This window comes from Wolffia australiana, chromosome 5, assembly GCF_029677425.1.
Source record: "Wolffia australiana isolate 7733 chromosome 5, ASM2967742v1".
NCBI lineage: Eukaryota > Viridiplantae > Streptophyta > Magnoliopsida > Alismatales > Araceae > Wolffia > Wolffia australiana.
This window is the reverse complement of record NC_135839.1, coordinates 16,913,387-16,940,298: the sequence shown is the minus strand read 5'-3', so window position 1 is coordinate 16,940,298 and position 26,912 is coordinate 16,913,387. Positions and strand designations below refer to the sequence as shown.

At 40.0% G+C, this 26,912-nt stretch overlaps 1 protein-coding gene across 1 annotated transcript; it reads right to left on the bottom strand.

The window, feature by feature from the left end:
- Positions 1-1,982: 1,982 nt before the first annotated feature.
- Positions 1,983-15,954, bottom strand: TRZ4 (tRNAse Z4). Its single transcript, XM_078575747.1, has 16 exons — positions 15,394-15,954; positions 14,794-14,883; positions 13,929-13,973; positions 13,790-13,844; positions 11,069-11,112; positions 10,546-10,959; positions 10,194-10,462; positions 9,856-10,003; positions 9,717-9,767; positions 9,181-9,608; positions 7,892-8,462; positions 7,527-7,814; positions 5,323-6,057; positions 3,508-3,663; positions 2,211-3,017; positions 1,983-2,145 (listed from the first exon to the last, which is right to left on the bottom strand). The coding sequence occupies exons 1-16, from the start codon at positions 15,796-15,798 to the stop codon at positions 2,104-2,106; spliced, it is 4,548 nt and encodes a 1,515-aa protein (XP_078431873.1). The 5' UTR covers positions 15,799-15,954; the 3' UTR covers positions 1,983-2,103.
- Between the last annotated feature and the right edge of the window lie 10,958 nt (positions 15,955-26,912).

Genomic DNA, 26,912 nt, shown 5'->3' with positions numbered 1-26,912 from the left:
TGACTAAAATATTTATTATTATACAGTAAAGTACAATGAAGAAATACTGGGCTAAAACACAGGATTTGATTGAAATAGGGTACAATGAATCGAAGGGTAACAAATGCTAGAGAGAGAATCGCAAGGAAAAAATGTGGTGAGAGAGATGTTGAGAAAAAATGAGGTAACTGAAAAAGATGGGCAGGGAGATTTAGGGCATAGAAGAGAAGCAACAAACACGGTTAGAGATAGAAAGGTAGGTACGTAGATAGAATATGAGAAGATAACGAAGGGAATGGATTTACAGATATGAATCTCAATTCATTGAGAAAAATTTCGGCCTAAAAAAATAAACTTTTCAGTCTATTTAGTATGGTTCAAGTCATAACTTCAAATATATAGATCTCAAAAGCACTATGAAAATCCAAAAATTAGAAAGTGAGCTTTTATTATTTGTTTCATGGTACAATTGATGGTTTACATATATGAATCTCAAAAAGACTATAAAAGTTTCCAGAATTGGAAAGTAAAGTTTTCTTTCTAGTTCAAAGATATGAATCTCAAAAGCACAAAGAAAATGTACAAACATGGAAATTAAAATTTTCATTCAATGTTATAATTTTTACTTCACGAAGGTGATCTCAAAAGCACTAAGGAAATGTGCAAACTTGGAAGGTAAGCATTATATATTACACTTTTTGTGGTGCAATCTATATATCATAACATACGAATCTCAAGAGCTCTAAGAAAATTTACAAACATGGGAAGACAACTATTCATTTTATTTTTCATGTTAAAATTCATACTTCAGACATATGGATCTCTAAAGAACTGTGAAAGATGAAAACTTGGAAGTATTTAACGAGCAAGCAAACTTGCAAGTATTCAACATCATTTTCCTCATAAATTGATGGTATTAAATTTGATAAACCATAAGATGGGGATAAAGAGTGATTGTTAATTATGCATAATGCAAAGAAAATTATATTCTTTGATTTACTTTCCACAGTGATGATTAAGGATCGATCCACAGTGACATGGACTAATGTAATGATTATTTGTCAAACTATTTTCAAGGATTTTAAATATTTATAAGTTATAACATTAAATATAAGATCAGCAGTGGAGAACAGGGCCCATGCGAGGATTACATCAGAATCATCATCATCATCATCAGAAGAAGAAGAAGAAGAATTGATAAACCATTGATCTTACTCCCCCTGTCCTGAAATGTATTCGCCCATGTATTTAAGCTGATGAATATCTCGCATTTATCAATCTATGATGTTAGAGAGGCAAATTCCATTTATCAATAAACAATGTTGATCATTAATTACCTTCGCCTTCAGACTTGGCAGCATCTTCTTTAAAGGAGAGTAGTCTGTAGACACCGCACAAATGCACAATACAGCATCTTCTTCAAAGGGAGGGAAAGACAGAGCGAGAGAGACAGGAAGAGGGGAGAGGAAGACGATCAGGAAAGCAGAATGGAGAGAGGAAGACGATCAGGAAAGCAGAACGGAGAGAGGAAGACGAGGAGGAAAGCAGAACGGAGTCAGTGAGACCGAGACTCCAACTCTCCAAGAGCAACTGAGAGCAGGGGGGGGGGGGCTTCAAAAAAACCACACATTCACACATATCCGCACCGCACAGACCTCTGTGCGGTGTGCGGTGCAGTGTGCGAAATGCGATGAGCGAAATTCGCATTGCACCGCACAAACGCACAAAAAAAAACCGGTCTCCCATTTGGACCTTTCCTAGCCAACCATCATCCATCTGTCCGATTTTGTCATTGTCACCATTCAGCATTTTGTCCCAAATGACATCCATCCATCCATCCACATTTCATCATCGTCACCATTCAATCACGAGTCCTGCTCAGTTATTCCCTCTCACTCCCCCCCTCTCTGTCGTCTGCCCATCATTTCTGTCATCATCATCATCATCATCCGTCATCAGTCTTCCACTCCTAATCATCATCACCGTCACTGAATGACCAAACGTACACGGAAACCATCACTATCATCACATAATGACTTTAATACTAACTCAACCCTCCGAAAAAAAAAATACATGTAGGTGAAGACAGAGTTACCGAGCTAATCACATGAACCCATCCAAACCTCAGACGAGTCGTTTCTGATTGCGTGCAGCTGAGACATGATCCTGCGCGAGAATTATCCACTTAAACCACGGTTAATCTTTCAAAATAAGAAGAAGGAGAATCTCACCGAGATGAAGTCAAAGGCCCGCGTGTCCTCCTTCGGAATGCTGGTCACCGTGGGCCGAGCCTGGGCCTGACTGTTAGACAACTGGAAGATGTCCGGCAGAGCCGCACCCGAAGGCGGAGGAACGCCGCCACTGAGTTGCCCAAAGTTTGGAAAGAGCAGCTGTGTCTGGGGGACGTAGCCGCCCGCCGCTGCGTAGCCCAGCGGCATCGTCGGCGACTGCTGCTGGAGAGGGAAGGGGAATTGCTGACTCAGCATCATGCCAGGTGGCAGCACGCCATAGGGGGCCGAACCCAAAGGGAACATCAGAGGACTCTGGGTCATGCCCATGGAACTTGGTTGACCAGTTGCAGATGCTTTGGTTTGGGGAGGGTCTTCAACGGTCAACCCAGCCATGAGATCGTTGACTTGGTTCTTCCCGGTCTCCAATGTGCCGGGGACAAAAAAGTCAACCAAGTTGGATCCATCACTTTCCCCTGCAGGCTTCCTTTGCTCAACTGCCAAGTCAGCGAAGATGTCATCTGGCTGACCCCCTTCGTCTGCCACGTGGAAAGACACATCAGCAAAGGGGTCGTCCTTCTCGTGCTTGACGGTGCTTTCGCTCTCGCTGGGGGTGGATCCGGGCCCAAAGAGATCATCGACCAGCAAGCCAACACCTGGCTGCGTGGTTCGCAGGGCATTATCATCATTTCCAAGTAAGTCTGACTCGCCGGTGTCTATCAAGTCGGGCAGAGGGACAGGAGTTTTGGCGCTCGTCAATACGTCTGGTTTGACTCCAGAGGCACTATCACCATTTAAAAGGCTTAGAACCTGCAGAAGAATAGTTTATGTTTTAGATGTTACCGACTTCTTATATATAAGATAAAAATACTAAAAGAATGAGCGATTGAAAGAGAATGTTCATTTTGAATAAAGATATTCACTTCTGAGAAATAACCTCGGATATGAACGTCCTGGAAAGATGTAGCTCTAAGATTATCAACGAAAGAGGGTCAATAAATTGGCAGGATGTTGTTCCGATGATCAGCTAGAGAAAGAGGGAGAGATACCCAGAAAGAGAGATACAAAGAGAGGGCCGGGGATAGAGAGAGCGAAGGGAAGAGGGGAACATAAAAGGAGAGAAAGAAACGAAGATTAAGAAGAGAGAGAGAAGACAGGACGCGGCAATCATTTAAAAATTGACAATAAAAGCGATGGCAGAGGCAGAAAAAGTGTTTGTTTCAAAGAACATCAAAACAACAGCGATAGATATGCACGAGTATACAATCGTGCTAATCTCAGCGAAAGAAGTGAGACGAACCTTGTAAGCTTTATCCCGCAGGGTTGCCTGGGGAGACTCGGAGCATTTCACCACGCAATCGCCATGTTCAACAAAGTAAGATCTAACGGCAGATAAATATGCGTCCTCCTTGCTTCTCAGAATTGATTCCAGAACACAAATGGCTTTCATCCGTACCTGCCACAGTCGAAATAGATTCATAACTAGGATTCAAAATAATCACCGAAGCCACAGATGTCGATTTAATGTTCAAGGCTAGAAAACATAACGCGGGGGGGAGAGATCAGCCGCTTACAATTTTATAAGACAAAAGACAATTTCGAAACAGAAAATCGTTAAAAAGGTTTCGTTAAATACTCTTAATACACAAAGGCAACGATCTTCAGACTATCTCAAGATGGGCGCAATGTATTCTTGCATTACAAGGAAGAGTACATCAGGTCACCTTTATGGGTTGTCCCCAAAGAGAAAAAGCAGGTCACATTTATATACTATTGAAAAAGAACAAAAAGTATTTGGTCATGGTTTTTGTCTCCCTTGATGTTATTTTAAGAGAGTGCGAACTAAAAACTACAAAAAGACGTCACAACTTACAAGGAAACTAAAATGGCAACTTTGATTGATGTACCCTGGGCTTATTCGCTAATTGGAATGAAGATAAGGCAGTACTGGGTGATCAACACAGAGTTGTCTTCGGTATGATGGGTATCTTTGACGTATTAGCCCATTCGGAGGCATTTTCATCATTTGGCGTTTAGGTTAGTTTACTCTTTTCTCTTTAAATGCTTTCCAGTCCTCCTATTTAGAGGGTAGTCTAGATTGAAGGTAAGTTACCACTTGGCTCACTATCTCATCCCTCTCCATCTCAGTTGTCTCTTCTCAACTGCCTAGAAATCACCACAGTAATGCGATAGCCTCATTGAATCTTCAGCCTGCTTCCCTCCAATCCTAGACCTACCTTTTCATATCTGTTCTCTCTTTGCCTTTCACGATCTCTGTCCCTGTGATCATCAACCCTTCAACACATCTACAGGGATCCTGTCCCTCATTGATTCCTCCCTTCCTCCATCCAACTTATCATTTTCCCCCTTCCCCAATATGGAACTAATTCAAGTTCCGTATCAACAGGCCCAACCAATCCAATTGGATCGATAAGCCAGACTGATTGCTGACTGGATCATCCAGTTGATTTGCGATGCCAATCATTCTACAGGGCCTGCTAGGCCCATTCAGTTGATATAATTGGCCAGATCATGGACCGGATCATTTTATGGACAAGGGAAATTAGGGAACCAGTTTAATCTTTCAAATCACTGAATGATTGATCAACTGATTGACCTATCCTTTCCAGAATCTCTAGACCCAAGCTATGCCTAACACTACTGATATAGATTTTGTTATCTTTTATTTTCAAAAACATGACGATTTTCAAAGGCTAGAGAAGTATCAACAAGGTACAGGAGACAACATAAAAAATCTTGAACTCATTTATGCCCAGGTTGGGTTAGTGGTCACTGACTCCAGCAGACCAAATACTTTTTCTGAAAAAAATATGTTTGAAATGGAAATATTTTTGCTCGTTAACTCATTAGATTTGACAAAACAACCAGATTCATGGGTTTTGTCACACAGTAGGAAAGCGACTCTGAGAAGCAGAAAGGGATCAATCCATACATCATAAAGGCACAATGGAAAGTGGATCAGTATAAAAAAAAGTGCGGAGAAGGAATTCACTGAATAAGGGTCTTCTAATATTTCGTGAAACGGGAGAATATAATTAAATACCATGGCTTTTATAACAATTTTTGGAGGCAAGAAAAAGTAAGAATGACGTACCTGCCACAGATGGGACTGTAACTTAGATTCCAACGCGCTACTCATTGTGATGGGACTTAGCTTGGTAGCTTGGGACAGAAAAACTTGAATAGCATCACGAGTGGGCTGTAGACGGACACCGCTAGACGTGACGATGGTTTCTAGCAGCCGCTCCTCACGACTCTTATCGCCGTTGTTGCTTCCATTGGTCAAAGATACATCGGAGCTCGCCGTAGAATCTTGCGTCCATGATGAAGAACCTTCCTTGTTTTGGTTCACGGGGGGTGTCCAGCGTTCTTTTTGACCATCTCCTTCATATCGGTCACGATTGTCTGTTTCAGTCGTCAGAGATCTATGCAATTGAGGACTTTTGTAACTACCGTTGTCGTTTTTTCTAAGAGAATGTGCTGCTGCTATTGAATTCAGTCCTTGTTTCAAAGAAGCACTACCGAGTTCGACAACCTCACTCAGAAAAGACTTCTTGTCCTCTACGCGAGGGTCAAAATTTGTACTTCCAAAGCCTTCCATTCGTTTCTTGGTTGTTTCGACTGGCGCCTTGCTGTCCTCTGCTGAAAATAAAGCTGATATGGCTTCATGAGCAGTGTCACGAACAGCCTTGTTCAGGGCATCTCCTTTTAAAGGATCAGGATAACCTTTGTAATGAAACAACTGGCGAATGGTAGTTGAATTTCGTTGCATTTCTCTCCTGAAATCGGTACCAGACTTTGGCACTGCAAACTTGATCAACCGTAAAGCCTGTAAAGAAATCATGAGACGAATTAGAAAGAACAATCAGATTATGCTTTTCAGGTCTTTCGCCTGATTGATTCCCTAATTTTCGACAAAAAACGATAGAAAGGCGTGTTCTCAAGGGATGAAAGCATGCCAGCGTCTAATATACAGAATACGAAACGCAGAATGAAAAGTATGCAATTAAATAATATTTCTCATTACCACAAAAGATTAAATTCAGGTCGAATAAAAGGCAGATGTTGGAAAAGATTAATCAGATTGATTTCAAAAAAGGTGTTTCAAACTGATCTGACAGCTCTGACAGGCATTATTCAAATGTATACAATAGGAAAAATTAAAATACAAAATTATGAAAGATGGATACACGGGAGTTTGCGTTGAAGGATGAACTTGAGAAATGCAAATGCGAATTACCTTCTGTTTGACGATGGGACTCTTGTTATCGAGTCTCTTTATAATGTAATCCGAGACCTCCTTCACGATGCCAGCGTGCGAAGAGCGGAGAAGCTCACAGACCTCATCCAATTTATAAACGGCGGCAACTTTGTCCTCGTCAGACGTGACCCCGTCGATCATACGCGATCTCCAATACGCTTCAACGGCTCTTCGGCTTGTGTCCATAATCACAGCGAAAAAACAGAAGATTCAAACCTCAACAACCCACACCAGGGCTTCCAGGACTGATCCCCGCCTTCCAAAGACAATTCCTGATCTTAATAAGCAGAAAGCCGCATGCAATTCGAGACTAGAACGTTCGGTTACTCGATCAATCCAAATCGGCTTGAGATTCGCCAAAATCGGGATTGAAGACGGCCGAATCGGCTCACCGTCTTTGTCAGATCGGATCAACGGAAGACGGCGAGAACGGAGGAAAGATCAATCGATCAATCGGTCGTTCGATCGATGATGAAATCTCTTCGACTTCGTGAAGACGAGCTCTCGCCTGCACCGCCTCCGTCTCGTCCGCCTTCCTCGTCTCCGATGGCAGCTTCCAGACGTCAGACAAATCTCCCCCCTTCCATCTTCTCTTCGCCACTTGACTGGCATCGGACGGCCAGAAACGCATCAACCGACGTGGACCTTACAAATCTAGCCGTCGATCTCGTCAGATGCATATCGAACGGCCGTACCGGCCCCACCGTGGGAATTACGAATTTATTATCCTCCTCTGCTTTCATTTTTGTATTTATCACGACTTTTAAATTCTCTCTTGAATATTACGACAGGAAAAAACGGCAAAATTATTATTAACATTCTATAACGTGGAGATAAAAACTTGTCCGAAATAAATGAAAATTTAGAACAACAAAATTTTGATTAGAAAAATGAGAAACATCGGCAAGAACCAAAAAAGACGTAGTCCCATAATTTATTTTTTTAAAATGGTAACTCTTGACTTTGACAAAAAAATGCCAGCTCTGGGCAACGAAAAATTAGGAAAAAATAAATTACCTGTCTGCAGCAACAAGGACCTCCTCCGAGTCATCAAGGGCCATCTCGTTCTTAAAGAGGAGCTTGACGAAAGGGAGGACCCTTGGCAGAACAGTCAAGTCAGCGAGGTTGACGCTCATCATATCAAAGCCAATGCATGTGTTCTTCATGTGCTTCTCGTCGAAGACGGGTATCTTCGGGTACCTTTGGCTGAAGTGGGTCAGGACGATGCGATAAGCCCCGGCTCGTGTTCCCACGTTGACCGCCTCCATTGTCGTGCTGTGGTTCCTTGCCAGCGCCTCCTCTTCCAGGCCGTCCTCGAATGTTGCCTGAAACTCAACAACCCACATAATTTAGGGCTTCGGATTTAGGGTTTAGGGTTCAGGGTTTAGGGAGAAATATGAACCTCATGGATCAAGATAGTTGCATCCCGGGCGGCGTCGACGATGGCTTGGCAAGGCCTGGTGTCGCCAGAATATACCATCTTCCACCCGGGGATGGTCTTCCCGGAGGAGTTAGTCTTCTCAGCAGCCGCCAAGACGACGCCAAAAGCCTGGGGGCAGTGCACGACAGGGACGCTGACAAGGGCCTCGAGTCCGGCCCGGGTCAACGCTCGACTCAAGTTGGTCAACGCATCAGAGTCAACGAGGCTCCCGGGTCTTCTCCAGCAGCTCTCCATTCTACTCCCCTTTGAGAACAGACTGCTCTCGCTGTTGGGCTTCTCCGGAGACGCGGCTGTCGTGTTTCGGCAGTCTAGGAATTGCATGTCGAGGTCCTCTAGCCGGGAGTAAGCGTCAAGGAACCGCTTCAGCGGGCGTGGACCAATCACAAGCAACGGCTCGTGGGGAAGCCCTCTGAGGAGATTTGCGCGCAGGGCGAGGATCCGCGCCAGCCCAGTGTGGTGATCCGCATGGATGTGAGAGATCCAGATAAGGTTTAAGGCTTTGACCGCATCGTCCGCCCCTTTCATACCAAATCTGGAAAGCAAAGATCATATGGTGAGGAAAACCCCACGGTGCCGCACATCCAGAAAGGCACGTGACAAATGGTTGGTATTTTTCCATTGACGGCATTTGAGTCAACAACCAGCTAGACATGGTCGTTCTGTTCTTTTTGTGCGAATTTGTGCGAATTGTTCGTTCTGTTCGGATCTCCGAACAGAACAGAAACAAATTCGAACAGAACATCGCACAGACCCGTGTGCGGTTCTTTTGTTGGCGTTGTGCGAATGTGCGAATTTGTGCGAATGTGCAAATTTTGTTTGTTTTTAAAAGAAAAAAAACAGAACAAAGAACAAGGCCCTGTGAGGTTCTTTTGTGTGAATTTTGTGTTAGTTGAAAACGAACAGAACAGAAGAACCATGTCCACAACCAGCATCAACATCATAACACATCTCCTAATTTAAATATTTTCCGTCATCGTTGATGTCAATATCATTTGTTGACGCAGACGTGACAATGATGACGAGGCTTATAATTTTTTTTAAGTACAAAAATGAGTGAAAATGATGGTTGACAGTGACGCAGAATCAAACGTCTGTGGTAACTGTCAACCTTCAATGTTGAACTCATCAACTCTGTATCCTTCAAAACTCATCAACAAACGTTGATGAGTTTGACATTTTGAACATTGACCCGATAGGATGATTGGTAGGGAAGATCAGTTGGTTGGTTATTGATGATGGAAGAAAATGACCTTCTCTTGAGTTGTCCGAGAGTCCCTTCACCGCAGTCCAAGAGGATGCTTCCCTTGGAGAAGAGATTGACGTACACAGAGCTCACGTTCCGGTACTTTGATGGCTGTGAAGAGCCTGTTCCCAGGAGGACGACTTCCATGTCCTCACGCGTGATGTTCTCCAGGCAGCTTGGCACATCCGGGTCATGCGAACTGTGTGATGAGAATCCATTGACTGGAGTCATCCATGGTTCTTCAATAGCACTTTCGTTTGCTGATAATCCAAGACAGGAGTTTGATGAACTTTCCCACAGCTTGTTGACGCTCTTGGAAGCATCTTCGATCTCGGGGATTTCCGTAATGAGCTCGTTGATTATTCCGGTGGCAGTTAGGCAGCTTGGAATAGCAGATTTGTCCAATCCCAGCTGGGTATAGGGCCGAAGATTGAACTGGTAGAAAAGGAAAAATTCATAAGAACTCGACACTGGTGGAATTTTTGTTTTTTTGCAAAAGAAAATATATCAAGGCCTACAAAAGGTTGTTTCTAGATTTCAAACCTTCAAAAGGTTCTCCGCAGGAATGGTTTCACAAACAGTGGGAGATGAATCCTGAGAAATAAATAATAATTAAGCAACTTCAGGACAAAAAATAAGGCATCCGTAAAGGTATGAACGTGAAAGTTTCCGTAAATGGGACCTCTGTCGAAGTATTTAAATCTTGAAGGCCGCAACTAATTTCCTGAACAGGCCAAAATCCTTGGGTTGGAAAGAGACGGGGACATAGGTAGTTGAGCCTTGATGTAATTCTAGCACTGGACCTGATGATTGGGATCTGACTATTTTTTCTGCATTTGGCCGGATATGCAATCAGCGTAAGGCAAAAAAAATGAACTTGAGAATACAGAAAATTCAAAACCGCAGAATACAAGTTCACTTCCAATTTCTTATCCCATTTGTTCTATGACTTTCTATTTAAGGGTTTAGGGTGAGAGAGCCAATCTAAGACATTGATTAAGAGAAATAGTAGAGACTTACATTTCGTGTCCTGCCATTATATGTCGCGCACGACCAAATCTTTTCATCCAACTCTGATAGCTTGCTTTCTTGGTAACAGAAGATGGACCTAAGTGAATAACACAGTTCACAGATCTGGATACTTCATCTGACTGGTCAACAAAATCAGTGTAGTATGGATTGAGAGACTGGAGGCCCAAGAGCACTTCCAAATGGGCTTCGGTGGGACAATCAATTAGAAGCACGATAGGCCCAGGGATCGATGGGTCAAGAACATCGCTTGGATGAATCTGCAGCAATTCAAAGAAAATGAATTTAAATATGGAAATATTTGAAGATAACAAGATTATGTAGTTAGGGCACATGAACTCGCCATGATGTCAAGGCGGTCAGACTTGACCGATTTTCCAAGCTGCAGATCACGGTACTTTGGTCCAGGTTTCAACCCAAGTGCCTGAGCTTTGACCGGATCAAACTTTCCCTTGATCTCAGACAATTCACAGGCATAGACCACTGAAATGTCCCCAGGTTTCAAACCAGACCTTGTTTCATCGGCCTGAGGGGAAGGAAATGAGGGATGTAGGAGGAAAGCAGATATCTTGACAACCTCATCATCAATAAGAACAATTGGATTTCCTGATGATATGTGGCTCCCAGAATCTGACTCTGTTTTGTTGGTCTCGTTGGTACTGCCAAAGCTATTAGTGTGAACCATCGCCGCATTGGGTATGAATGAGCGCATTGCTTCCACCAAGTATTTCAAATCAGATGGCCCCCAGATATTAACCTTAAAGGAAATAAAGAGAAAATGAGAAATCTCCAACGTTAATGATCAAAATGATTATACATTGTAAAAGATGGAAGGCGAATGAGTAAAAAGGGAAAAGGTCACTTACAGACATTCCTTCCTCACCAATACCAGCTAATGTAAGCAAAAGCCCTGCAACAAAAAGAATCATTTCATGAGCTGGAATTTCTAATCGAACAAGCTTCTACTAGAGATTAAGATGGATATTTGTTCTCTGTCTTGTTTCATGCTATATTGTACATACATCTTTCATATTGGATATGTATGAAGTATTAGTAGACCCATTCTTTATCCAATGACATGTAACTTAAATTTGTAAAGAAAAGTATCCATTGCAGATAACAAATTTTCCCAAAAAAATAAAGAAGCTTCATCATCTCATTTACGGTTTGGGTTTGCTTGAAATTAGTCCAGGAGTTTATTGCATGAAATTCTTCCATAACCAATTTAAGTGATCTTCAACATCTTTGATTATTTAAAGACCGGTACACTTCAAGGATGGACTTTCTATGCCTTGTTGATGTGGCCCCAGGTCAAGGAATTTCTCCATTGATCTAGTTCTTTGACTTGAATGGAGGATAGACTCCAAATATTTTCAGTTGGTATAAAGCATATCTGGGTTCCATGCTTACTATTAGTTTCGGAGATGCATCTTTGCATGAACTGACAACCATTATTACAAAAATAGATCCTAATGGGCCTATTAAAATGAGTCTCATAAGGGTAGAAATACAAAAGTAAACAGAGGGTATAACGATGAATGAAAGTTAAAAGAGTTGAAATAATGGTCGTATTTCAGCACTCCACCAAAGCTGATGTGTGAACGGATTCCACAGCTCGCAACAAAACTTACCACATGAAGGGTTCGTAATATCCTTCCTAAAGATATCTGCCACTTGTGATATCAAATGCACATACATCAGCTGAATGTTGCCTTGATAGATCAATTCTCCTTTATAAAGTTTTTATCCACCTAGATATGGTTCGCCCAATCGCCTTGAAGCAAGTTGAGTGCAAATAAAAAGAGAAGACCTATTATCATGATGGGGCATGATTAATTGGACACATTGGATCCTAAGAACCTCTAGAAGATTGGATCCACAAGGATCCGGAAATACCCAAACAACAAATCTGAAGTCTGCTTCTGCAATCAACCTTGTAATCACTATTTTTTCTTGCTTCTCCAGGCAATCAAGTTCCACCCTACAAATGAAAAACTCCCAGGTGTTGATCTCTGATCAAGAATTGACCAGCATAGTCTGCATCTCTATCAACTGACACTGCCATGCCATGATGCTTCTTAAATAATAATCTATATCCAGCTGTTCCTTTCAGATATGCCAACATCCTATTAGCAGCTTGGAGATGAGGCTACTGAGGATCATGCACACAGAAAATGTAATTCTACAAGGTGACCTAATGTAGAATTAAAGTACCATATTCTAACGTCTGCTCAGGTGTATCAGCCTATTCCTCTACGACTATTCCCAATGAATCTGACCATCAAGCAGAATACAGCGAACGATATTGTAAGATATTAGATAAGTATTTTAGCAAGCATTCTGGTTAGCCCAACTCAGCCAGGGGGAGGAGAAGGTCCAAAATAATACCAACAACCAAAAAATGGACAACGGCCAAATCCTTCAAGCAGCGCCTAAAATGCAGAAGCAAGAAAGGAGCCCCATGTAAGTAGGTGTGAACGTCCGTGGGAGAGAGTGTGAGAGAAGTGGATGGGAGAGGAGAAAAGAGGGGAGGAGATGCCAGGAACTCCCAAGCTTCAAGGTCCACCGTCCAGCCCCTCCTCAGTTCTCCCTCCCCCATCCTCTGCCCCTGCTAGCCCAATCTCAGGCTTTCCTAAACTGATTAGGGTCAGGCCGGTCCCCGTAAGCTTTCCAGCAGAGATGATAGCACAGCTAATCCTGCTCTCCTGGCCTGCTGCTGACAAGTGACTATAGGCGGCCTATCACATTGTTACTCAAGATTAAGATATTTGATTCTAGTTCACTCACTTTCTGGCCCTCTAGATATTCACTTCAGGCAATGCTTCCTTCATTCCTGTTCCAAGATCAAACAACCGCCATTTCTTTTTCACCGGCAGGAATATTACCATTTGGCAAAGCAAGAAGCAATATGCAGTCCTCAGCTCAAATGCATCATTAGAATGTCATGCAATGACCATGTTTGTGAGTCGCGTTGGTTAGGCTATTTTAAGATAGGTTCCAAATTCCGTCATTTTTCCCAAAGAAGCTCAACTGTGGCAAGGATAAAAATCAGGTGCAGCCAAAAGAATAAATCATGCAAACAATGACCACAATTTGGTAGAGAAGAAAAAGAAGCAGGTCTGATTTGTGAATCTATTTTCATTCTCCAGTCATGAGAGCGACAACAGATATTTTGAAAATTGGGGTCGCCAATTAAAAGCTTTAACAAAAACTGCTCAAGACATGAGAGGTGATATTCATTCTCCAGCATGCTATCATGTTGACATCTATTTATTTTTTGAATAAAAAAAGGGAAGACCACCCGAACTCGGTGGTCAACCCAATCATGTCGACATCTATTACATTGGTTTTCTTCTTCGTCCAATCTTATACTCCAGCAGATGTCTTTGTACTTGCATTACTATCCTGCAGAATTTTACTAGTCGTAGAGGATCCACAAACTCTACCAAACGAATGATAACTTGCAACCCAAAAGTCAATTTCAATCGGCCTTTGATCTGTTTCTCTCTACTTGAGACTCTTGACTGAGAATCATAACGCTGCACATGCAACAAGTCAGGGGAAGAGGATACTAAGACACAAGTTACCTGGAAGACCACCAGCAGTTTCTGAGGAAACACGAGTCAGGAACATGTGATCGATCTGACATTCAATTATAGATTAAATTAAAAATAAGAAAAATTTAGATAACTAATCATTGAATGGATTCAAATCACCAAGACAAACCTTTGACAACTTAATCTTGTGCTCCGTGCAGAATCTCTGCAATCCCTGCTTGTAAAAATTCCAATGGATTAAGTAAAGAATTTATAAGAATTTTAACCATTAGGCTACGCCAAAATAATGGATATGGTCAAAAACAGGACCTGGTATCCTAAAGATAAATTTCATGAGACAATTTTTTTTTACTGATTATCAATAACTATGCAGACATCCCTCCTTACTAACGATATTCCTTCCTAGTTAGATAATTCCATTTTCATCCAGATAAGTTTATTTCCATGCCTCGTGAAGAATTTTACGCCTTTCATAATGAAAAAAAATCAGAATGAGATCAAACTTCCTTCATGACATATTTAAGTGGGAGAGTAACTAACAGACGTACATCAAGATACGTGCCTTTTCATTTCTCAAGACGAATTTTAAGTTTTTCATGATGATACAGCTTCCATATGAAATTTATAAACGGGAAACAACAAAATGGAATCATCAGGGACATGACACCTCCCACGGGGGAAAATTGGAAAGACCAACGTATTTCATTCCTTCATGAAGATCCGACACTATTGTTCACATGGGATGCATCATTTTTGAGACATTGGTGTATACATTAAACAATTATCACTGCTGACAGCAACAGAGAAAGTTGAATATTCAACAATTGAGATCCAGTTTTTCTGTGTTGAAGGACAAATTAAATAGGCATCATCCCTTGATTATCACTACTCCAGTGGAGGACTCTATCTCTAGTGAAGAAATATATATATATATATATATATATATATATATATATATATATTTATTTTGAAGAAGAAGAATATTTCTAGTGAAGAATTATATTTTACTTTTACAAATAAACGCATGCACTGACCTCACCAGCATTGAAGATGAACCTCTGTTTGTCAAAGAAAAGCAATACGGATGGTGAAGTATCTTGAGTATCCATACCTGTTCCCAGAATCTAACAAATGCAAAGAGAATGAGATAGGAAAGTAAACTGAAACTATTCGAAGAGGATTCACAAAAATAATTAAAAAGAGAACGAGAAAGGAAAACAAACAAATGCAAAAAACTGAAACCAAATGCCAAGAGAAGGAGAAAGGAAAATAAACAAATGCAATAAACTGAAACCAAATGCAAAGAGAAGGAGAAAGGAAAATAAACAAATGCAATAAACTGAAACCAAATGCAAAGAGAATGAGAAAGGAAAATATACAAATGCAATAAACTGAAACCAAATGCAAAGAGAAAGAGAAAGAAAAATAAACTGAAACCATAAGAAGAGGATTCATAAGAATAATTGACAAGAAAGCGGAAACAACTAAAAGATTCTAAGGAGCAAGAATTCGCTTCAACAGACCTGTTCCAATCAGAAACAAGCGAAACACTTTTTTACATGAAAAAAGAGATCCATTTCAAAGTGAAATTTTGTTTTGAGTGTCTTCTCTTGCTAGAACAGAGATTTTCTTACCTGTACATAGCAGATAGTACTAACGGGATTCAACTTCCGGACTTTGAGCTGCAAGTTCTTCGGCTTCGAGCTTCTATCCAAACCCTCTGCTCGCTTCTTGTTAAACATCGCGCCCTCAAATTCCATTTCCGGCGGTCGTCTATCGTTCTTCCTTGATATATCTCCGTCGCTGGCGCTGCTACTCTTCCTGCGGGGAAGAAAGCTGCCGGATTTCCTCCCTCTCCAGTTAGAAGAAGACGAAGAAGCCCAAATGATCACTGATTGGCGATGTTTGGGTTGATCGCTAGCGAGTCTGCAGCCGAGCGATGCGGCGAAGGAGAATCTGAAGAGATTCGATGAGGAAGACAGAGGTTTTGCGGGAGACCCAGTTGGAAGAAGAAGTCTGATACCTCCGATTTGTGGCATAGTCTTTAAAAAGGAAGGGTTTTGAAGGGTTTAGCTGCAGAATCGAGCAACCTGGTCTGCGGAATTTCGGGATTGCACACCAAAGGACGAGGATGAGACTGAAGAACGAATTTATTTATTCAATTGTCTCCCACATCGATTTAGATCCTCCGAGATAGAATTTATCGTGTTCTGACTATAATCAATCGAAGAATCAGGACGTTGGGTTCTTATCACCTTCAAGAATTGTAAATGGTTGTTTCTTTTGATACTAAAAAGTTGTGAACTTAAATACTGCACTGATAAAATATGATGAACTGAAGCATCACTTCATCCAAGACCATATGATTGACTCATTTTAGGAGATATAGATAAAAGTTTTTATTGACATAGACAAGCAACTGATAAAATTGTATCTTGTCATCACAATTGAAGTTTGATTTTGCACTTTAATGAGAGAGTGAGGTATAACCCATGCCAATTACCTATGTGAATTGCGAAGTCAAGTAAGTGACTAAAGCCCTCTTTATTTACATCCTGATGATCTCTCATGATTCATAAGGATAGGACTACACCTCATAAAATGCACTATGCCTTTGACACCTGCACGACATCGTGCTCGTGCGAAAGGGATAGTGCACAACCCTCCTTCCTCATACACTTGTGGTTATCATTCACAAACTGAAAGAACCTGGGATAAAAAGTAACACACTACAAGTACTCATTTTAGATTTGTATCAAAGTGAGTCTAAATGAGTTGTAGTCTGCTAAAACAACATCAAGCAGTTGGTCATTTTTTTAGTAATGTTGTGAGCAAAGGATCTAGAGGAGGAATGAGCAGTTTGTTGGCCCAAGGACTGTTTCACCCACCCATGTCTAAAATATCTCATACCTTATGTAATTGATGGGTAAGTTTGTTCTCTTTGAAGTTATCATCATGTGTGATGACAATTTCATATCCATTAATGCAGTAATATGGTAATGACCCCCAGAGTTTAAATCTTTAAATTACATGGTGTAGACACCATTGTGGCCTTTATAACCAATCATTAACTGGTCAGTAACACTGCAATTTCTCATACGGAAGGGGATCTGTCCCCTTATTTAACTCTTTTTTTATTCATGTTCTTGATTCCTTATTTTAATTCTGGATTTTCCTATTAGCATGTGTATCTGTTCCATGGGTTTTTAATTTGATTAAATTTATTTTTATTTTTATTTGAATTAGTTATCAATTTAAATTTAAATTTATTTTTTAAAAACCCATCAGCCTTAGTTATTTGCGTTTTGTTTAATTTTATGCCCATGCGTATTTATTATATAATAAACCTATAAGCACATGTTCACAACAATATTTGCAAGTGTTCATATGCTAATTTCATAAGACTAAGAGATGAAAAAAAAGAGGTGGTTGGTGATATTGAGGTTGCCCATACAACAGCTAATCAGAATCCATATAACTATGGTCGAGTCGCGAAATCATATGAACATTTCACTTAAGTGGCTGACGGGTTTTTGTGTGAGCTTTGCAAATCAGCAGAATGCTAGAGAAAAAGTCATAGTATCAAAGGAGAATCAATAGTGCACATCAAAATAATGGATATGATAATTTGGGAACTAGGGGTTTAGGTTATTGATACTAAGTATCACTAATCTAGGTTGAGTAAGGAGTTCCCTTGATTAAGCAATAAACTTATATTCCTCACCAAAAGGGGAATGAGAGTCGAACCACAGAGAGCACTATACCACATCTGAGTGGATTTAAGCTAAAAAGAAGTGTTGAAATTTTTTTGGAATTAGATTCAACTTTATTTTGATGAAATATAGTGTAAACAACAGTGAACTATGAATTTCTCCATCTAATGATTTTTAATGCTAGTAAAAAAAAATTAACGTAAGTTCATAATGCAGTTTAGTGATTTTTAGGTATTTTTATAGATTTGTTTCCCGATTTAATTCGTCCGTATGAAATCAAGAAGAAATTCAGAAGAAAATGAATTTCGAATTGTTCTTCTTGAACAAATCTAGGTCGAACATGAATTTCAACCAAGATTTGCAAGATATTGTTTCACCCCACACTTGTGAGATCTTCAAAGTGTTGTGAATGGAATTAGGTGTGTTCTTGGTGTAGAGTTCTATAGGCCTAGATCTGGATGAACAAATCAAAATATTCCACAGCGGAAGACTTGTACGGAATTGAATGAAATCATTAAAACATTGAAATGTAGTACCTTTTCACATATCTCATATGTGATCTCTTGGATCCTGGAGCGAGATGAGTTGAGCTGCTCAAGTGTGCAGCATCTAGATGTATTCGCACGATCCTTGGCACGTCGAATCTCCTCCTTCTCATTGATGAGCCTCCTTCAATCTTTGTCGTCATCGTTACGTCATCCCAATTGCATTGGGGATGGAGAGGGGGTGTGGGGAGAGAAGGGAGAAGAAGGGGAAATGCCCCTAAACAATTCTGGCCTGGGTGAAGTTCGTTCAGGGCCTTCCCCTATTTAAACTAAGTGGGTATTTTTCATAAAAAACTCCAAAACTTAAGTATATCTTTTGACGTCCAAAAGACCATTTGTGTGTGACCCTCTAGGCCCATGTATCAGTCTAGATAATAACTACAATGGCTCAATAACCTTTATTGGCCTTCCAAATTAGTTAACTACATCATCATATAGATTTATTATTGTCAGATTGATTTAACTCAATCAATAGGTCGAGTCTCCAACATGTGGGGTGCCAAGCTACACCTTGTGTTCTAGAAGATACAAAGGAGTGTGTATCGACTCACTCATGGAACCTATTTGTCATCGGGTAACTTTTACGTATAATCCCTCATCTAATGGACGCTCCTAGGATGACTTAGGGTAGGGTCAACTGTGAAAACCTAATTGGTCATCCGAGTTAGTACTGATGCATTCAGAAATCATCGGAGAACTCTTCTCCGATATTTCACTACCTTGGCCAAGGACTTCATCGCATAGTCTTCCTTGAGATATCACCTCTTATACCGAGGGTGGATGATCCCATCTTGACCATTCAATCGTCATCATGAACTTCTTGGTGTACCCAAACTAAGACTGTTTAGAATCCCATGATTAGAGACTTGTTAGCCATAGTCAAAGTGCAACCGTATGTCCACAAGACGTCTTTGGTGTCTCAGGTCTAAGGACCACTTACACAATGTGACGTGAATCAACCTGATTGACAGTTCAGTATAATACCATTCAGGGATTCTTACGAATCAATTCAGTGAACACTTTCCACTAAAGAGCATCCACTATCTATCCTAAGTGTCTCCACACTGATGGCTACGGGACCGGCCATACTCATCATATGAGTGAGGCTAGATAATACTATTCTTTACGAATAATTCGACGTCCTTCTCATGTATCCTTCAAATAAGAATGTTTAGAACACATGCTTAAAGAGTGATCTCCGTATCACGATCTCAGCATAATTCATTAAGTCCGAACATGTATTCATGGACTTCATTATAAACATCACTCGTGCACTATAATGAATATGTTCTATTAATAAATATGGAACGAGATGTGGAATGCGTGATTGGCTTGCCGGCCACATATGCTTCCATCACTTGGGCCAAGAACATCCAATTCCCACAGGGCAGTGGTCTAGAGAGAGAAAGAACCACTAATCTTGATTTCTACCACAAGAAATCAAGATTAGTCAAGAAGGAGAAGGGTAGAGGAAGAAAGAATTGGCTTACCTGGCTGGTAGGCCTCTCCTTCTACTGCCACAAGTCCTAGATGTTTCTCACTTGTTGGATCCTTTTGCAGCTCCTATGTCAAGAGAGAGAGGGAACCCTTAGGAGAGGGAGTAGAGAGAGAAGGACTTTTCTCTCCCACCTAGGCCTTGTCAGCTCACCTCCCACTTGGACCTCACTAACTCTCAGAACTCTAGAGAGAGAGAGAAAGAAAATAATATTCTCACCCTTTCCTAAAATTCCCAAGGTGTTTAAAGCATTTAAGGATGTCTTTTTACAAAGGTGTCTAAAGCATTTATAGGCACGCCTTAGATAATGGATCAATTTGATGGGTGAGATTTGGGCCAAGCAATAGGCCCATTAATGGCCCTTCCAGAAGATTTGAATCCTTTTATAGGGTCTCTTGGAGCTCCTTCTTGGGTCTTCTCTCAAGAGGGAAGCCCATTAGCCCAATGAGATCTCATTTGGCTTTATGAAGAATCCCTTGGTCCTTTCATGAGAGAAAATTTCCTAGTCCTGAAAAAGGTCCAAAATTCATGGAATAGAGCAAAAATGAGCTCATACTCTTCATTATTTTCACATCATACTGGTTTACTCTTGCCATTGGACAAGCAATGAAGAGATTATATCATATTATGCCCAACAACATGTAATTTGTGTATGAAAACATGGAAGAACACATTATTTAGGATTTCCATGGATGTGAACAAGAAACTGCTAAATAAGTTGGAGCCTTTGTGCCAAGTCTCACTTACCGTTGATATTTGGACATCTTAAAATAAAGTTCATCATTTAAGGATAAGTTTCCACTAGATCAATGGTTAGTGGACTTTACGTGAGCATGCCTTAAACTTGGAGGAACTACCTAGATGCCAATCTAGGGAGAGTATGGGAACATATTGGTGAAAGATTTACATGAACTTAAGATATCTGACAAGCTAAAACATGATATAAGAGTTTTAGCATAGATTTATAAAATTTCAAATTTTATTGATTTTATTTTAATAGTTTTCTACAGATACATGCCATCGAAATGGATAATTCAACAAATAGCATGTTGATGGTTCTATGTGAAAAGCATGAGTTAAAGGAAGATGGTAATTCATTTAATTCATCAACACAGTTGTATTTTATCGCTGACATTTTTTCATTTGTTCGTGAAATGTGGATTGAAGATGCCAACTATTTTGACTTCATTAATCAATGAAGAAGGAATTGAGGTGATTCATGGTATTTCATGTCCAATCACAATCATTTTTGGTCAGTAATGTCACATCAGATGAGTAGTTACTTTGATAAAGAATTACACACATAAGCCTAATATCTACAAGAAGATGTGCTAATAACTATTACTACCAAATTGCAATAAGCAAAGGTTAGTCACTCCAGCCAGGTGAAACTCAACAGTGGACATGTCAGTCAGTGCCTTTCAAAGAAGTGGATGATGAAAAAACTACTAAGTTTTTTTTAAAGTGGGATACAGCCAATGAGAATTATTCCTTGAGGAGAAAGGAGTGGGGATCTAATTCACATGTTCGCACATGCATGTGACCTTTCCATGACGGCACCAAATTATGTAGCATCTCAAAGCCATTATCAATTTCATACACGTTATCTATAATGGAGAACATAAATTTTCTAGAGACTGAGGGCAACAAGTATGGTGATATACTACATAACACTAGATGTGGTCTTTATGATGTTCCTACTAATGGAATATGTGGTCTCAATCAACTTGAAATAGTTGACATCTCATTGGCCTATTTGAGATGGTATCTCAAAATTTGGAATCTCATGTTGAGGGATAGCTACTATATTGAGAAACCTGGGTTGTTTTGTACCATTTGAGAAAATCATTAAAATATTTTAAATATAATGAAATACTGACTGAGATATAAATTCTTGTAGATTTAAATAAATTATGTATCTTTTCATCAAACTTTGGCAACTTTTGGAGTCAATGATAGAGGCTTACTGAAATTATTTTAACTGTCTAATAATATGAATAATATTTTTATTTACTTTAAATGAAAAGCCCATGTTAATGTGATCCATTATATTTCATTGTCCTCACATGTAGAAGAAAAAAATGGGAGTTTATGAAAACACTTGTTTATAAAAAGGGAGAAATGATTAAACACCATATTTTTATTAGATGGATTTTAATTAAATAAAAAATAAAAGGGTAAATAGCACGGTACATCCCAAACCATGTCCAAAATCTGCGAGTTAACCTTAGCTTATTTTTTGGCACTGTATATCCCAAACTCGCTAAGTCGACGGTGATATAACTCGGTGATGACGTGGAACCCATCGTGGCTGCCAGGTGGATCTTCGGCCAGATTTTAACCTGACGGAACCCACCTGGCAGCCATGCTAGATTCCACGTCATAAGGGGATATGTCGACCTGCCAAGGGTTTAACTTAAAGCGAGAGAGAGGCATTCTAGAGAGAGAGAAGGAGAGAGAGAGGTTCTAGAGAGAGAAAGAGAGGTTTTATAGAGAGAGAAGCATTCTATAGAGAGAGAAAGGGAGAGAGAGGTGCTCTAGAGAGACCCGACCGAATCGACTCGCACGGGAGAGTGAGGCGAAACCACTTTTGCCGCCGGCCGCCGAGGCCCGCGAGCTCTTGGCGGAACCCCCCCTCTCACTCTCTTTCTCTCTCTCCAATATCTACAACGATCGCCGATAACCTTCCCCTCTGTCCCTGTCTATGTCTCTGTTCAAGAACGCCTCACTCTCCCGCGCAATTCGATTCGGTCGGGTCTCTCTAGAGCGCCTCTCTCTCCCTTTCTCTCTCTATAGAATGCTTCTCTCTCTATAAAACCTCTCTTTCTCTCTCTAGAACCTCTATCTCCCCTTATCTCTCTCTAACCTGCCTCTCTCTCTCTCTCCTTCTCTCTCTCTAGAATGCCTCTCTCTCGCTTTAAGTTAAACCCTTGGCAGGTCGACATATCCCCTTATGACGTGGAATCTAGCATGGCTGCCAGGTGGGTTCCGTCAGGTCAAAATCTGGCCGAAGATCCACCTGGCAGCCACGATGGGTTCCACGTCATCACCAGGATATATCACCGTCGACTTAGCGAGTTTGGGATATACCGTGCCAAAAAAAAAAGCTAAGGTTAACTCGCAGATTTTGGACATGGTTTGGGATGTACCATGCTATTTACCCAAAATAAAATAAAGGAAGGGAATGTATCAATGGGTGTTAGTTTGGCCATGTCCCACCCTCTTATTTGACAAATGCTCCAATAATTATGGGCTGGACGCAAATAACTTCAATCTTCTCCTTAAGTACAAAAAACATTTAAATATATTGTGGTAAAGAACGATGTTTGAGAGGCTTACTACAATATTGAGTCGAACATGATCCATACAAGTTGAATTTAATTTAATAGATAATTTTGAACATATCTTAGCCTTTTTTTTCCTGAATTTATAGAGATCACATTAGTTTATTATTTAGAAAAGTTTATTTGTGGAAAAAATGTTTAACTAAAGTTTGAAAAAAGATAGAGCTATTGAGATAATTGGTTTTGGTTAATTTAAAAGCCATCAATATATTTATTTTTTTTACTTATCTTGTAGGATTTTACTACAGAATGCAAAACACACATCATATTAGATAATACCAAAGGAAATATTTGGTGGTTAAATAATTAAAATTAGAATATGTCGAGTCTTGTTGCAAAAGCCTTTCTAGCCAAGATCGGGAATTAGATTTTTTATCTATATTACTTAATAAAATTCTGCTAATGTTTTCGTTGATAAGAATGTGGGTATAGACAAGTGTCACACGGTCAAATCTCGAGCTAGGTTTCTTGCTCGGAATTGGCGCGTGCTGGCCTCAGTGCTTGGAGCAGAACACTGAGCAGCCTTGATCTCTTGCAGCGGAAGCTTTTGCAATTCCTTAATATCGCATAGAAGGGGTTAGAGGAAATGGTGGTGCTGGGCACCGTCAGTGAATAGGATCATTGCATTTATATCATAAAGAGTACATCATCATTGGAGATAATTACATGGGGGAAGACGAGGGGTGATACAATGAACAAGACGAGGCGCCTTGCGCCGAGGTAATGTCGCCACACCGCCTCAAGGCCGCCGTTGCGCTGCGCGTGCGCGCCTGCTCTGCCGCTACACAAGTGCACCGGGCCGGGCGCTGCGCGCCTGCGGGCCTGACGATCACACACGCCACCCCTACCTTGACGATCACACACGCCACCGGCACCCGTGTCAACACTCTAGCGTGCAGTCTGCGCGACGCTGCCGAATTCGATGCCCTCGACCTGGGCGCTGCACGCCCACCACTACCCGCGGGAGCGCTACGCGCCCGCTGTGCCGTCTTGGCGCTCTCAGTGCGCCACATGCCTAAGTCTCTTGGCGGGATGTCTCCCAGCCCTGGGCCCCGCACACACAATGCGCGCGCCGCCCACGTGGCCGCTGCGCGGCACCCCACACAACTCCGCGTGCTACAACCGCGGCACGCCACCCAGCCCGCGCGTCCCGCACCCGCGTGCAGCACTTCCCGCTCCCGCGCGCAGTGGGTAGCGTTGGCGCTCGCGCGTGGCGCTTGGCATTGGCGCGCGCGCGCACACACCGTTCAGCCCGTGCGCTCAACACGCGGGGATCGTACCTGATCCGTCTCGCCTTGGGCGTGGACGAGCATGTGCACAGTCTGCCGTGAATCACCACCGACAGTGGCAATGGCCTGAAAGATCAGGTATTGGGCATCGCTACCCATTATGACTCAGTCCTTAAAATGTCGTGAGCTGAAATACAATGGACACGCCCACCCAATAAGCACGCAGGCCTCGGGGCAGGGAATGCCGCCTAGTTAGGGGACTAACAACAAGGGATAGTTTCTAATCAGAGTGAAGATAATTTGGAAATGTAGTACCAAGAGTAAAATATTAAGAATTATCTTGTGCCCATATCCTTATCATTAACCTCGATTGATTTGCTTGGACTAGGTATACTTAGTGGATAGCTGCTTAGTGCAGATTTATACCAAAATTTAAGAAAATAAATAATGCATCATTTAATATATATATATATATGTATTTTTATATATTTTCATATTTTTTATCATGATAATTTTATTTCCCACTTGTCTTATGTTTATGCATCTAAGGCTACTAAAGCCTTTTTTTCAACAGCAAGTATTATGGACTTAACCTACATTAATAATTTTAACAGTGCAGGTATTAAATTTTTGAGATCTCCTTGAAGAGATGAACTTGATAAAAATACTGAAAAAATGGGATAAGGGAAAATGCCAGGTGGACTAATGAGAGGATGTCACCTCTAACTATAAAGGTGTTCCACATTTATTATCTCTATGCATGACTTGAGGTCTAGGTTATGGTCAATTTTATTTTCCAACGTGTCAAATGAGGTTATAATATTTTGACCAATGAGATGGTGACACATGGTAAATAAGGATGCCCCCTCAAATGAAACTACATGAATCCTGGAAATTACACGCACCCTCGAAGACTTACAATGGGGGGTTGCAATAATTATATTGATTCAATAAAAAAATGATTCAGAACCTAGGTGGGGAAGGCATGCATCTATAAGTGGCCAATACATATGATGCCAATTTTTAACCATGTGTAGAAGGCTTTTGCATTGATTTAACATCTTTAAATATTGGCCATTTATTTCACATATTCACAAAAAGTATCCACAGGAATAAAATATGCATAAGGCAGCTTCCTGACCTTAGAAAGGCACATATAGAATACTATAAAATGAAAAAAAAAGTCCAGGAGAATTTTTCATGAAAAATGGCATGCGTAAGTATTGCCTTGTTCTCTCTTGAAAAATGGCATGCGCATGCATCAAGGAGATCTCAAGAGTTCTCTTGATTGTCCTATTAATTTTATTGAATGAAATCCTGACTTTATATAATGAATGGAGGAGATTTTATGAGTGTATTGTTAGATAAATATTTTTTACATATTTAATCCATTCTGGTAGAGATCAATAGAAAGAGGATTGTGCGGCAATAAAACCAAAGGAACAGTCTTACTTTAGTCCTTCTTAATTAAATCTAATATAAATTTTATTTCAATAAAATATATATTATTTTTTAAAAAAACTTAAGGATTCATCATTGCCCTTTGTGGTTTCTTTTGTGGAATGATATAACTTGCATCATATTATAGGGGTAATGCACTTTAAATCGTAGAGCCCTTGGTTCTGATAGTGTTTTCTCCCTCATTTCTTGGACAACTTTTATGTGTTTTTGGATTCAATAGTTTTTTATGGATCTCGGAAGTCAAAATATTAAAAAAAAACTCTCTTAGAAGGTGTACATCTTTCACAATCAAATACTCAAGAGTCCATTACAATGAAACTAAAAAATGAGCTACATTATACTGCATGGGGAATAAGCTATCATATTGTGAATGCATGCTGTATGTTGAAACTTATTTGTGGTGTTATGACCTAGACTATGGTCAATTAATATTTTTTATTCTTATTTTTATTTCTGTTTCTTGAATTATACACACTTCAAGTCTCTCAGCAAGTAATATATATTCTTTTATTGAGTTTGTGAATCCTAATGTCCCATATGTCCTCCTACCTAGGAGTCCTATTCACTGGGTATAATTATCTATAAAATGCTACATTTCTTTATAATTTGTAGACCAGACCATGTAAAAAATAAAGACACTCTCATCTTATGTGAAATTACTGACATGCCTCCTAGATGTATGGTATCAACCTTAATTCCCTTGATAGACTTCATAAGGTTCCCTAGTGGCTCTATCTCCTCTTTATTTTACCCTTTGTCTTAGATGTCTGTCAATCCTAGACATGAAATGAAAATTTTTTATGGTTTATTATGTATGATTTTTTCCAAGAAAAAGTTTTTCAAAATATCTATAAGTAATCAAAAGCAATCTAATATTGAATCAATAGATGTAATATTACTAAAGTTGAGATTTATTCTGGAAATTTATTTCTGTAAATAAGAGTTGAATGATGATTAATACTTTTTAAGATGAGAAAATTTATTTTTTTCAAAATAAAAAGAGATAGATGGATATCAGAGGAAAAAATACTGATTTGTTTATGGATATCTTAATAATAGAGACTTGTGGATGTGTTTGTAATTTTAGACTAGAGATTATTACAAAGTCATTTCAGATTATTTAATTTGAAGGTATTAAACTGTAAAATATTATCAATTCTAAAATATTTATTTGAAATTAAAAATAATAAAAGATTAACTGGTATATAAAGAAATACCATTCTTATATAACAATTCGCCACAAAAATAAAAATATTTTTTGAAGGAAAATTAAAATATTAGTTTGAAGAGATGAACTAAAAAAATATTAGAGAAAATTTTCTGAAATATCATAAGAAAGATCAAATAAATATTAAAAATAAATGTG

What these genes read in the sequence shown, in the direction of transcription:
- TRZ4 (XM_078575747.1), bottom strand. Translation starts at nt 15,798, where the DNA reads ATGCCACAAATCGGAGGTATCAGACTTCTTCTTCCAACTGGGTCTCCC. An exon ending in ACAAGATTAAGTTGTCAAAG is followed by an intron (nt 13,845 to 13,928) that starts GTTTGTCTTGGT and finishes ATTGAATGTCAG; the next exon opens with ATCGATCACATGTTCCTGAC. An exon ending in TTGGTGAGGAAGGAATGTCT is followed by an intron (nt 10,960 to 11,068) that starts GTAAGTGACCTT and finishes ATTTCCTTTAAG; the next exon opens with GTTAATATCTGGGGGCCATC.